At 34.4% G+C, this 14,240-nt stretch overlaps 1 protein-coding gene across 1 annotated transcript; it reads left to right on the forward strand.

Moving 5' to 3' along the window:
- The first annotated feature begins 948 nt into the window (after positions 1-948).
- Positions 949-12,112, forward strand: LOC131154817 (patatin-like protein 2). Its single transcript, XM_058107583.1, has 7 exons — positions 949-1,218; positions 8,599-8,945; positions 9,168-9,396; positions 10,087-10,236; positions 10,366-10,647; positions 11,330-11,505; positions 11,787-12,112. The coding sequence occupies exons 1-7, from the start codon at positions 1,018-1,020 to the stop codon at positions 11,866-11,868; spliced, it is 1,467 nt and encodes a 488-aa protein (XP_057963566.1). The 5' UTR covers positions 949-1,017; the 3' UTR covers positions 11,869-12,112.
- The last annotated feature ends 2,128 nt before the right edge of the window (positions 12,113-14,240 follow it).

The raw sequence follows: 14,240 nt of genomic DNA on the forward strand, positions 1-14,240 counted from the left end.
ATTTAATCATTATTATCATCGTTATTACTTTTAAGCTATTTTTTAGTATTTATTTATTTTTGAAAAAGAATTAAATTTGAATTTTGAAAACTCATGTGGGCCCCACGTGATCTTGTGGGCCCCGCACAACTTCGAAACCAAAGTGAATCATACGTAACTCCAATAGTTCTTATACAGTTTTATGAGCCCTACATAATTTCGGAACTCATGTAAATCTCACACGACTTCGGAACTCATGTGGGTTCCACATAGTCTTTTGGGCTCCATATATGATACATATATTATTATTATCTTACTATGTATTTCCACAAATTATGTTTTTCAAAACACTATCACAAATTATGTTTTTTAAAACACTATTTTATATATATGTATTTATTTACGTGTACAAATAGTGTGTATTCTGTTTATCTTATGAAATTTTATTTTGATAAGACCGACTTAACCACAATGGTCGCTGAGCATTCATTAAGATAAAATCTTTCTTAGGAATTAAACATGGAATCAAGAATTTTATAGAAAAACACTTTTATATTGATATTAACTTAATGATCATTTTTATTATTTTATTAATATTGTGTTTTAATGGTATATATATTTTTGAGCCATAATAATATATATGTACAGTTATTGGAAATATTAGCATATATTAAATTCAAACAATTTAATCATAGGTAGCTGTACGTGATAAAATGTTTTGCCGCCATGCATACCCGTACGCCCCATGCGTGCATGGTCATCCATGGCCATCCATCTCGTGCAAAACGTTTAAGCACATGATTCGTTGCTTTGTAAGGAAAAAGCTTTGTTCGTTTGTTTGATTTTTTTTTTTTTTTTAAAGCCCTTTTCCTGTCCAATCCCACTGGCCTGATCCCTTACTTGTAATTAACAAATATTCCCCCACCTTCCACGTCACTATAAATAGACATCAATGCTGCATTAAGGGACAATCATCCTTCCATATCCAAGTTCACATAGTTAATTAGTTAATTAATCTCTTCACACTTGTTAATTAAGATGCCACCCCTACAAACCTCATCAATAAGAAAGGAAAGTACTGCTCAGTCCATGATTAGTCGAGATCACAGTGAAGTTAATGTTAATCCTTCTGCTAATTATGATCCAAATAAGATGGTGTGCATACTTAGCATAGACGGTGGTGGCGTAAGAGGTATCATCCCCGCAATTATTCTTGCATTTCTTGAGGAAGAGCTCCAGGTATGTATATGTGTCTGCTTGCATGTTAATTACTTCTTTTGTCAATCTCTTAATCTATAATTAATTTATCATTTTTTGTTAATATTTATTAATTAGATAAATTAATTAATGCTTATTTGCTCCCTTAATTTGCTATAGACTTCTGATAGTACGATTTTTTAGTTGTCACGATAATGAGTAAAAAAAAAAAAAAGTAAATTTAAAAATCGAGTGTGGTAGAGTGGCTGGGTTTGGGCATGATCCCCTTTTATTTTTTTCATAACCTGTGAACTCTAGCCACGATTGCGTCACTTTGGACATTATGGTGCGATACCAAACTCGGGGTAGGGGGTGAAAGCCGCTAATCTATTGATTCATCTCTAGCAATTCATCGGGTCAAATTGTCAAGGGGGAGTTGAATCCGTTATTTTGGGGTTACCAAAGTTACAAGTCGCCCTTATCACTAATTAGCAAACCCACTTGATCCCTTTTGTGAAGATTTTACATAAGCTGAAAATTCTTCTCTATTTTTCATATCTGAGTATAGAGTATATGTTTGTATTTATATAATACAAGAATCAAGAATAAAGAAACTAACTAATCAGGCTAACTAATTAACTAATCTTTTCTTCTTCTAATTTAACTTGTGTTGCTTTGGATTTCAGTTCCAACTATTTAATTCTTAAGGCAATATTCCAACACCCTCCTTCAAGATGAGCATGTATGTTGTGAATGTTCATCTTGCGAAGATTATGATGAAAAGGAAGTGAGCTGAGAGGCTTTGTAAAAATGTCAGCAAGCTGTAATCTTGAAGGAACATGAAACAGCTTTATGATATTTTGTTGGAGTTTTTCACGAATGAGATGGCAATCAATCTCTATATGCTTGGTTCTCTCATGTTGAACAGGATTAGTAGCGATAGACAAAGCTGATTCACTATCAATATAAACCAAGGCTGGCTGCTGATGAATAATATATAAATCATGTAGTGCATACAAAATCCATTGAAGTTCACAAGCTGTTGAAGCAAGAGCCCTGTATTCTGCTTCAGCTGAAGACCTGCTGATAGTAGCCTGCTTTTTACTCTTCCACGAAATTAGGGAATCACCCAAGAAAACAGCAAAACCAGTGACACTCCTTCGAGTGTCAATACATCCTGCCCAATCATTGTCAGAGAAAGCCTTTAGCTGCAGTGTTGAAGAAGTTGGGAAGAATAACCCTTGACCAGGAGTTGCCTTTAAATACTTGAGAACTCTTATGGCTGCATTAAAATGACTAACAACTGGTTTATCTAAAAATTGACTTAGAACCTGAACTGAAAAAGCAAGATCAGGTTGAGTTAAGGTTAAATATAACAATTTCCCAATTAATCTTCTATAAGCTGAAGGATCCTCATAGGAATCAGCATCTGTAGCAGTAAGTTTTAAATTGGAATCCATGGGAAAAGCCACTGGTTTAGCACCAAGAACTCCAGCTTGTTCAAGTGTATCCAGAATAAATTTCCTTTGACAAACAGATATACCAGTTCTACTTTTTGCTATTTCCAAACCGAGAAAGTATTTGAGTTCCCCCAAGTCTTTAATTGTAAACTTGTCATGGAGAAAATATTTAAGCAACTGAATTTCATTTAAACTATCACTGGCCAAAAGAATATCATCTACATGGACTAATAAAGCTATGAAAGATGATGTAGACTTCTTGATAAACAAAGAACAATCAGAAGTACCTTGAGTAAAGCCATAAGCAAGCAATGCTGTGGATAATTTAGCAAACCACTGCCTAGGTGCTTGCTTCAAACCATATAAACTCTTTAAAAGTTACAAACTTTATTTTCTCCTTTGACAACCAAACCAGGAGACAGGTCCACGTAAACTTCTTCATTCAAGTCACCATGTAAGAATGCATTGTTAATATCCAACTGGTGAAGATGCCAATTTTTAATAGTAGCTATAGCAAGTAATAACCGAATAGAAGTTATTTTTGCTACAGGAGAAAAAGTGTTGAAGTAATCTAACCCTTCTTGTTGAGTGTAACCTTTAGCTACTAATCGAGTTTTGTACCTTTCAATAGTTCCATCTGCTTTATACTCAATTCGAAATACCCACTTACAACCAATGGTCTGTTTATGTTGAGGAAGAGTTACAAGTTCCCAAGTTTTATTTAATTCCAAGGCATTTAATTCATTTTGCATTGCAGCTTGCCATTCAGGTATTTGAGCAGCCAATTTGTAAGTTTTGGGTTCTTTAGAAGTTGAAATGGAGACTATAAAAGCTTTATGAGAAGGAGATAATTGTTTTTCAGAAAGATAATCAGATATGGGATATAGAAAAACAATTAGCAATATCAGATGAAGAGGTTGCAAGTGAAACCTTGGAAGCTGTACCACAGTAAAAATCCTGTAAATAGCTTGGCTGTCGTGTAATTCTTGAAGATTTTATGAGTTGTGGTGAAATAATATCTGGGATGGGAGCATTGTTCAAAGATGTTAGATGATTTTTGGTTGAATGTGGAGAGGATGGAGGAGTTCGATTACAAGAATAAAAAAAATTAGATGTAGAAGCTGATGGAGGGAATAAGAAAGAATGTAATTCAGGATTAGATGGAAAAACCTTAAAAGGAAAAATATTTTCAGAAAAAACTACATTTCTTGAGATGAAAACTTTATTGGTATTAAGGTCCATTAATTTGTAACCTTTTATGTCAGAAGGATAACCCAAGAATAAACATTTGGTAGATCTTGGATCAAATTTATGTCTATGGGTTGTGAGTGTTGATGCAAAACAAAGACAACCAAATACTTTGAGATGAGAAAGATTAGGAGGTTTATCAAAAAGCATTTCAAATGGTGTTTTGTTGTTAAGAAGTGGAGTTGGAATTCTGTTTATGATGTGAGCTGTAGTTAATACACAGTCACTCCAGAAAATTAAAGGCATATTTGCTTGAAATAGTAAAGCCCTGGCAGTGTTTAATAAATGTAGGTGTTTTCTTTCCACAACTCCATTTTGTTGTGGAGTTTCCACACAACTTCTTTGATGTATAATGCCATGGTCATTATAGAATTGAGTTAAAAGAAATTCAGGACCATTATCTGATCTCACTATTTTAACAGGAACATTGAATTGGGTTACTACCATTGTGCAAAAATTTTAAAGGATAGAAGAAACTTCAGATTTCGTCTTGAGCATGTATACCCAAGTACAACGAGTATGATCATCAACTATAGTAAGAAAATACTTGAAACCAGAATAGGAAAAAACATTGAATGGTCCCCATATATCACAATGGATCAAATCAAACTTGTTATTTGAACTAGACTGAGATACAGGAAATGAGAGTTTTCTTTGTTTTGCTAAATGACATACATCACAAACTTGTGTGGTATTAAAAGATATGGATGACTCCAGCTGTTTAAGATAAGGTAACCTTGAGTTGGAAACATGACCAAGTCTGTAGTGCCAGGTATCTAATTGATTTTGGGTAATGGTTGAAGCCAAAGATGAAGAATGAAACTTGGCTTGATTGTGAGTAGCAGCCTTTGAAGGAACTTGAGATAAATGGTACAGTCCATGTTTTTCAAATGCAATCCCAATCATCTTCTTCGTTAATTGGTCCTGTAGAAGGCAATATGAGTTAAAGAAAGAAACACAAATGTTAGATTGTTTTGTCAGTTTAGAAACATACAACAGATTGAATGAAAAAATGGGAACACATAACACATTATGTAAAGACAGTATATTTGAAATGCAAATACTGCCAATGTGTGAAGCTGGAACAGAATTTCCATTTGGCAAATTTATGGAAGTGTTTATTGGTGTAGGTGGAGAAGAATATAATGATGGTGAACATATCATGTGATCTGTTGTACCTGTATCTAGAATCCATGAATGTACATTCTGTAGAGATGAAGAAACTGAATAACAAAAATTCGAAGGGTTACCAGAAAATTGAGAAGTAACAATGTTAACAGCCGGAGAAGATGTTTGATGAGATATTGGAGATGAAGTAGAGTTTGCAAGTGCTAGCAATTTATTGAATTCCCCATAAGTAAAAGAAAACTTTGGATCCTCATTACTCTGTGAATAGAGAGCTTAAGAGTTGTCATGGCAGCATGTGCAGTGGGTGATTTCCTTTTTCCTTTTGGTCTAGTCCAGCCAGGAGGAAAACCATGAAGATGAAAACATTTTTCTATTGTATGTCCATTGTATCCATAGTGTGTACAGTATGGAGAAAATCTCTTCTGTTTATCCTTTGAGAATTTCAAAAAACCAGATGCTGAATGTTTTGTTTAGCAATCAAAGCATGAGTTTCACTGCTGACAACATTATTTAGTTGTCTTTGACTTTCCTCTTGAAGTAGTAAAGAAAATACTTTGGCCATACTTGGTAATGATGAAACCATAAGCAATTGGCTTCGAATTGGAGCATACGAATCATTCAGACCAATCAAAAATTTCAACACATAATCAGATTGCTGTCTAACTAGCAAAAAATCAAACAGGTTGCAGGTACAAGTTGCCATTTTTCCACAGCTACATGTAGGGAATGGTCGGTGGTTAACATACTCATCCCATAATGATTTGAATGAATTAAAATACTCAGTAATTGATAAAGAACCCTGAGTAATAGAACTAAGAGATTTTTCAAGATGAAAAACTCTCGGACCATCACTTTGTAAGTATCTTGTTTTCAGCTCATTCCAAAGATCAACAGCAGATGTAACATAGAGAAGATTATTTCTTATTTCCTTGGAAATGGAATTCATTAACCATGAAAGAAGTAGATTGTTTGCACACAGTCATGCAGTATGGAGAGAACACTGATTTATAGAAGGAGCAAGAATCAAGCCATCAATGAATGCTACCTTATTTTTAACTATTAGAGCAATGGTGATTGATCGACTCCATGCGATGTAATTATCACCATTAAAAATTTCAGAAACCAGTAATGCACCAAGATTATCACTTGGATGTAAATAATATGGACTGGATGAATCATCAGAAAGATTGATCATGCGATGAGAAGTTTGAGAACTGGTAGAATTATCAGCAGAAGTCATATATGGAATTTCTCCAAGAAATATAAAAAATTGCAGAACAAAGAAATTTTCTTTGTAAAGACCAGAGATAAAAGCAATTCACTTGAGGCTTTGCAATTTTATACCAAAATAATGCCGAGGTAGAATCTATCAGCTTCTCTTGATCAGCGTCAGATTTTTCTTGAAGCAAGCGCTCTGATACCATGTGAAGATTTTACATAAGCTGAAAATTCTTCTCTATTTTTCATATCTGAATACAGAGTATATGTTTGTATTTTTAAAATATAAGAATCAAGAATAAAGAAACTAACTAATCAGGCTAACTAATTAACTAATCTTCTCTTCTTCTAATTTAACTTGTGTAGCTTTGGATTTCGGTTCCAACTGTTCAATTCTTGAGGCAGTATTCCAACACCTCTTAACTCTAAAAATTTATATGGTTAGTATAATCATTACTAGAATGCTATTACTACACTTTAAGTCATATAGAGTGACTATTGCAATCAAATTTTCATCATTTACATTCAGTAGAATAGAAAACCATTTTCAATTCATCCTTATTTTATTTTTATTTTAAAAAAGTCTAGCATCATTCGTTGAGTTTTCTAAAAATGATACTTCATTTATGTGTTTTCAAAAAACCACTAAAAAACCCCCTTAGGTTTAGCTTTATTGACAAAATGAACCTTCCATTAGTTGACTATTAGTCAACAATTAAGTACATAAGTGGAGTATAATTTTCAGTCATAATAAAATGATACTTTAAAATAACACATGTTTAGTAAATTAAATTAAAACGATGATCATAATATCTTGAAAGTTAAATAAGCGACTCAAAGAACTAATTAATTATCAAATTAATTGGTCTATCTTATCCAATCACTTTTAATTAATCAGTTGACATAAATATAACAAAAAAGCTATTATTATTTCAATTTTTTTTAAAAAAAATATGTGAAAAATAAAATTACTATTAAATCATAATAAATACTTAGTAATTGTAGTACTATAAAATGTTCATTAAATATAATTCTCATAAAAATAACGGCAAAACACATCATATAAAAAACACATAACTCAATATTTTTAAATTCAAGTAACTTATCAAACATAGTGTGAAAAAAAAAAGATAAACTAAAATTATGAATTCATTCTTTACAATTTAAAATTATAAAATTAGATGTTAGTTCTTTTGTGTGTAAAATATGAATACTAAGTGAATAAAAAATCAATTTTATATTAATTATTTGACCATTGTTTGAGACAATGCATAAAGTTTCCTAATTTTATTCGAGTTTCTATTTTATTAAATACGACATTCAATCAGATCTAAAAAGCAAACCACAATTTGACCAACCACCCGATTCGAGTTAATTTTTTAAACTATATTTTACTTGTTAAAAATTATATAGCAAATACTTTGTCACAACATTATTATGTAAGCATTTTTTTCCTAAATTATTAGTATCTTTTATTTAATTTTCATAATTTTAAATTTTTTAGAATGATAATTTAATTATATTTTCATGCTATGTCAATTGATTGACTCAGCTTAGTTGTTGGGTATTCGATTCACTCATATGTTTAATTTTCAAAATATACTATAATTAACTAACCAATTTTTTCAACATAATTTATTAAATTAATGTCATTTTCTTACTTTTTCTTATCAAAATTGAGTGAAAGTGTAAACTTACCATTTTAAAAGGAAAAATAATATTTTTGCCGAAAAATATTACTAATTGTAGCAATGGGACAAATATAATTATTACAATGAATCTTGTTGCCGTTGTTGTTGTTATTGTTATTGTTGTTAATGTCTTTATTAAGAGGCCGTGTGTTTTTTTTTTTTTTTCTTTTCTATATATTTATTATTTAGTGAACTTTATAATTATCTTTCAAAATAGAGCCATGAATGGTGTTGTAGTACCAACCTTTAAAAAGTTAAATCACCATTTGGTTAAATGAGAGAATTAACATTCTAACTGTAATGCGATTCTTTTCTTATGTAAACATCAAATATGGAAAGAAAACTCTTGTTTCCAATTCCATTCTAACCCAAATTTCATGAACCAGAAGGTAATGCTTCCCAAGTATCGCCTCATAAATTCTCATAGAATTTGGGTTAGAATGGAAGTAAAACTCTTGATTAGTAAATGTTTCTTAATTAGCGATCGTGTCATTTGATTCCCATGAGTTCATTCAAGCACTAGTCCCCACAATTTATTAAGTTTTTAACATAGACTTCGACCCTACAAAATATAAAACTAATTCCTTAGTACCTTAAACAACTAATAAATAAGTCATTTGTTCACTCTAAAATTAATGAAAATGAGTAATTCGTTTTCTTAATTTTTGGTGTGCCAGTATCTTGAGAAGAACAATGGGCCAGTAGCCAATAGCATGCCTAGGGAGTCGATGGTAGAGGAATACTTTGAGTTGAAGGTAGGATCAAACACAAAGAGCGAATCAAGAAGCTCTACTCAATCTATTGAGGATGCGAGTCGTCGCCAAAAGGCAAGAATTGCAGACTATTTTGACGTAGTGGCAGGAACAAGCACAGGGTCTATCGTGGCGTCCATGCTCACAATTCCCGACGACAGCAACCCTCCTCGTCCCAGATACACTGCATTCGATATCATAGATTGCTATTTGAAAGATAGCCAACGCATCTTCAGCGAGGACTCTAAAATTGCCGAACAAAGAATTAAAAGGTCCAAAAATGGACATTTAAGAAACATATCAATTCAATTGCTCACATATTGTTTTGATAAAAAATGGAATATATGCATATATTATATTGCTAAAGATAAAGTAATCTTGTATGCATGTATGTGCATGTGCATTATTTTTATTAAACATATGTATATCATGCAATTAGTATAGGTATGTTTTAATTTGTTCGATCTTCCCCTTTTCTTCTTGAATGAGAGCAGTAGCAAGACAGAAGTCTCGTCATTCTGGAATGGATTGAAAGAATTTGGTAGAAGAGTGGTATCATACGCAAGGGATAAGTTGACTAAACCCTTTTATGATCCTGAAGAGCTTAAGAAAGTCGTGAATGAAAGAGCTGGAAATATTTCCCTAGCCCAGACTGTGAAGCCTCTCCTTATCCCCTCTTATAGCATGGACAAGCTTCAGCCTCACATCTTCTCCACTGAGTTGGTAATTCTTCATTAATTTTATCTTACATCTCTTATACACGATTCTTTAACTTTTATATGATCTAAAGTATATTTGAATATATGTGTGTGCCGGTGCGTGTGAATGGTGTGAAGGACAAATGAATTTATTAATTTGTTAATGTTGCGTTAGAAACGTGGATTTTGGATCTTATATTTGAATTTAGATAGATTTAGACAAAATTTAATCCAAATCTATACAAAACCAAATTCAAGATTGCTCCTGAACATAGGTTAAAAAAGGGAAAGCAAGACACAAACCAAGGAGAGAGATAATTCTCGATCTATTCATACAATACTGATATGTGATGCTTTTTTAAGTAAAAATATTATTTAAGCACTATAAAAGGACAAATAAAATCAAACAAAATTAGAAAGAAACAAGGAAAGAAAGAAGATTTAAATTCTTCGACCACAACGAGCTCAAAAAAATTAATCTCTTAGAATAAAGAAAAAAAAAAAGAAAGAGGCTTTTGGGAGTCTAACTCCTCTTGGTTAAAGCAAAACCAGTTTCTCTCCCTTAAAACCTCCAACAAATAGCTGCAAGAATTGAATACACACTTTGAATATGCAGTGTTTAATGTATCTCCTTTAGATGGCAACTTTGCAAGAGTTCAAAAATAGAAGCAAGACTGATATATGATTGCTAATCTTGTAGTGACTGCTGGTGCAGGTAGTAATGGAACGACAAGAGAAGCTACCCCTTGCGGATGTAGTTTTAAGCTCCACCGCAGCCCCTATTTATTTTCCTGCTCATTCTTTCAATATTGATGACAAGACCTATGAATTCTCAGATGGTGGGGTGGCGGCCGCCAACAATCCCGTACGTAAATTCCCTTTACCTCCTGCATGCATGCATGGATGCACGTACGCATGAACATTGCCATAATAACTGGGGACGTAAATGTCCAAAATTTATAGTTCTAGTTAAGCTAACGTATAATTTGTACAGGCCTTGATTGCAATTGGGGAAGTAGCAAAAAATGGAGGGCAGGTGGCGAACTTCAGCAACTGTCTTCTTTTATCTTTAGGAACAGGACAACCACGGCAAGAAGTACAAGCCAAAAGAGTGAAACCTGCCTACGATGGTGGCTTTCTAAATTGGTTAATGCCAGGTGCAGGGAGAGGTCTCACACCGCCCATCATTGACATACTCTTTGATTCCATGAGCTTCATGGTGGATATCTACTTGGCACGTATCTTTCGTGGCTTCAACAACTATTTGCGCATCCAGGTGGGTTAAGTATATTTAGAATATATATTGGACGAGTCATGCTATGGAAAATGCTCTGTGTGGAACACGTGATGATTCAAGCCCATGTGTCAAAACAGTAATGAATGCAAGTATGTGTGTTCCATACACTTGCACTGATTGGAGCCTTGTCGCGTGGGCCTGTGTCATCACGAGCTAGAGAGATATTGCATGGTTGGTCATGCCGTAGGTCCATTGCCAAAGTGATATCAAGAGAGAAGAGGGAGCACAAATCATAATTCTTTTCATGAAGCCTCCCTCAATCCCGTGAAAAACAACATTTTTCATATTATCATAAATGTTTTGAAAATAGCCAAACAATTTATAGTCGAACCCTCTGTTATTACCAAAAGAACATGTAATAGTAATTAAAGTGATAAGGGCGACTTATGATTTTGGTAAGCCTAAGGTGACGGGTTCGATTTTCCCTTGAGAGTTTACTCCGATGAATTACGAGGGGTGTATCAATAGGCGTGCGGCTTTTACTCTTCGGATTTGATATTACACCATAGTATCAAAAGTGGCGCGATGGTAACTAAAGTTCTCGAATTTTAATATAATAATAATAATAATAATAATAATAATAATAATAATAATAATAATAATTGACAGTGGTTGCATATGTGCTACTAATATAATATAATTGGTATTGAAATTAAAGCAGGAATATGAATTGGATGAAGAGCTAATTGACATGGATGTGGCTTCACTTGATAACCTCCACAAACTAGGCAAAACAGCAATAGACCTAATGAAGAAGCCTATGTCAGCAATAGATCCTGACACTATTGGAATTGACAAGAGTGATGATCATCCTACTTACAGACAATCAATGCAAGAGTAAGAAACTAGCTTATATATTTTCATTTTATTAACTAATTAAATAGATACACTAAAATTCGCGCGTGCACACACACGCATAAGTCAATGAGCCGGCGATTTTCACTCTCCAAATTTAGTGTCGTATCATAGTGTCCAAAGTGGCGCGATAATAACTGGAGTCTTTGTGTTAGAAAAAAAAAAAAGCCTATACACACAAAATACACATACATACACACGCACATGCTTGCATACATCTCTCCATGTGTGTCTTTGAACTAATAAAAAAATATGGTTTGTAGATTTGCTGAAAAGTTGTGGAGGGAAAGAAAACGAAGGAATATGAAAGGATCTGTTCGTAGCTTGACGCTGAAGCGTACATAAAAAAAAGTAAGAAGAAAGACACTACAAGTGAGAGGGCCCAATTTGCCTTCTTCTTCTTCTTCTCTATGAATGAATAATTATGCCATGCATGCAAATACAACATATATAAATAAATAATCTGTCTGCACACAGATGATTCCATTTCTCTGTAATAATACTATGTCCAAACTTTATGTATGTATCATCAATAAAGGAAGGCCGAGTCCTTCATCACATTTACTTATTTATTTTTAATCAAACTAAATTCGTGCATATTAGGGACAAATTTAAATTTCCTCATAACCAGAGTTTGACATGAAATTAGTCCAAAAAAAAAGCTATCTCTCTACAAGCAGAAGACTCACACTAACTAAAAGCGTGCTCTCCAATACTCCCACATGGTACATCCCCATCATGTCAATCCATGTAGTTGTAGCATCGAGGATTAAAGCGCTACAATATGACTTTCTATGGAAGGCAGTACAACATCCTTCAAATTGTTGAAAAGTAAGCTTTAACAGTGGGATGGTGACAGTAAAATTTGACGGCAGCAACTTCATCAATTGGCAGCTCAATTATGTTGATATTAAAGATCAGCGACCACCAACCTTACCAACCAGCCCACCATTGTTGATTATTTTGATTTAGAATTTGCTATAAGTAGGTGTGTGCGTATGTAATGTATAATATGGTACAGAGAGGGTGAATAGCCACTAAGCGAGAGTGATTTTGAATCCTCTGTAATTCAGTTTTTGAAATAAATTGATAGTGTTTATTGTGCACTTGATTCTCACTGAATTTCAGTTACAACCAGTGACTGAATGCCCCTCCACCCATCAGTGGTATCAGAGCGTCCAGGTACACTGGAATTCACAAATAGAGGCGAACGGAGGAGAAATTCAATTTTCTTCCCAGATTTGAAGTTACCCATAATCCAAAATTGAGCATACAATTGTGAAATTTGCATCGAGACGATTCCAAAGGTGAAAACCATGTCTCAAATGGAGTTCCAGAGCCCTTACACGCGCCTTCACGCGCCAACAGACGAAAAAGCGTCTGTCACACGTGCCTCACGCGCCAACAGGAACACTGACCGTCGACGTCACGCAATTCACGCGCCTACACGTGTCTTCCTCGCCTGGCTGGTGAGATTCAACCCACAACCCAATTTGCGACCCGCTTCAGAAACCCGATCTATGCCTCGGTCCATCAACAAGAAACCCGAACCTGTGACCCATGAGCACGACCCGACCAGGCCGACCGAACAGCGTCTAGCCACTAACAAGCGGCACGCACAGAATCCGCAACGTGGCCTCAACGGTAACAACTAACGCCGTTATTATCCATTAAGTCGAACCGTCTTTTAAAAAAAAAAAAAAAAAAAACTAGTTAAGAAGTTTTGGCTGGTTCAGTGACTTTTAGACCGGTTCTTTGCAACTCAAAATCGGTTTCTAAAGTTTTTCCACCTTGTGAACATATTGGTGGCATCAGATTTGTCAAAATTTAACCACATCACTCTATTTTTGATATATTAAACCCAACGGCTAACGGTACTAAACAAGCAGTCATTCCAAAGTTGACCAGGGAGAATTATGACAACTGATCTATTCAAATGAGAGCCCTTCTAGATGATCAAGATGTCATGGACATCGTTGAAGATGGGTATAGAGTAAGCCCATCAAAAGAAGTTGAAGCAGCTATGTCCAATGCTCAAAAAATGACCTTGCGAGCCGATTGAAAGAAGGTGAAGTCCATAATCTACCAAGGCCTTGATGAGGCCATGTTCAAAATCATCGCCTCCTCCAAGACATCCAAAGAAGTTTGGGACTCTCTCCATCGAACACACAAAGGTGCAGACAAAGTGAAGAAGATTCGTCTTTAAACATTGCGAGGTGATTTTGAATCTTTAAAAATGAAATCTACTAAATCTATTGCTGAATACTATACATGAGTTATGGTAATATCAAATCAATTGAGAAGAAATGGAGAGACTCTCAATGATGGGAGAATTTGTGAGAAAATTTTGTGATATCTGGATTCAAAATTTGATCATATAGCTGTGACCATGGAAGAAACAAAAGATTTGGAAATCATGTCCGTATAAGAACTCGTGGGCTCACTCCAAGCCCATGAGCAGAAAGTCTATAGAAGGAGTGATGATAAAGCATTAGAGCAAGCCCTCCAAATGAAGGTGTCCCTTACTACAGATAGATACGATAAAGGGGGGACGTCATAGTGAGGAAGAGGATGAGACTGAGGATCTTGTGGAAGAAATTCTAGAAATTTTAAATCCATAGAAGGTGGCAGAGGTGGAAGAGTTCTTACTAGAGGAGGACCCAATCAACAAAATTATGTTCCACAAGGCAGAGGACAAGGAAGAAAAGGAGGATACA

Source organism: Malania oleifera, chromosome 5, assembly GCF_029873635.1.
Source record: "Malania oleifera isolate guangnan ecotype guangnan chromosome 5, ASM2987363v1, whole genome shotgun sequence".
In the NCBI taxonomy this organism is placed as follows: domain Eukaryota; kingdom Viridiplantae; phylum Streptophyta; class Magnoliopsida; order Santalales; family Ximeniaceae; genus Malania; species Malania oleifera.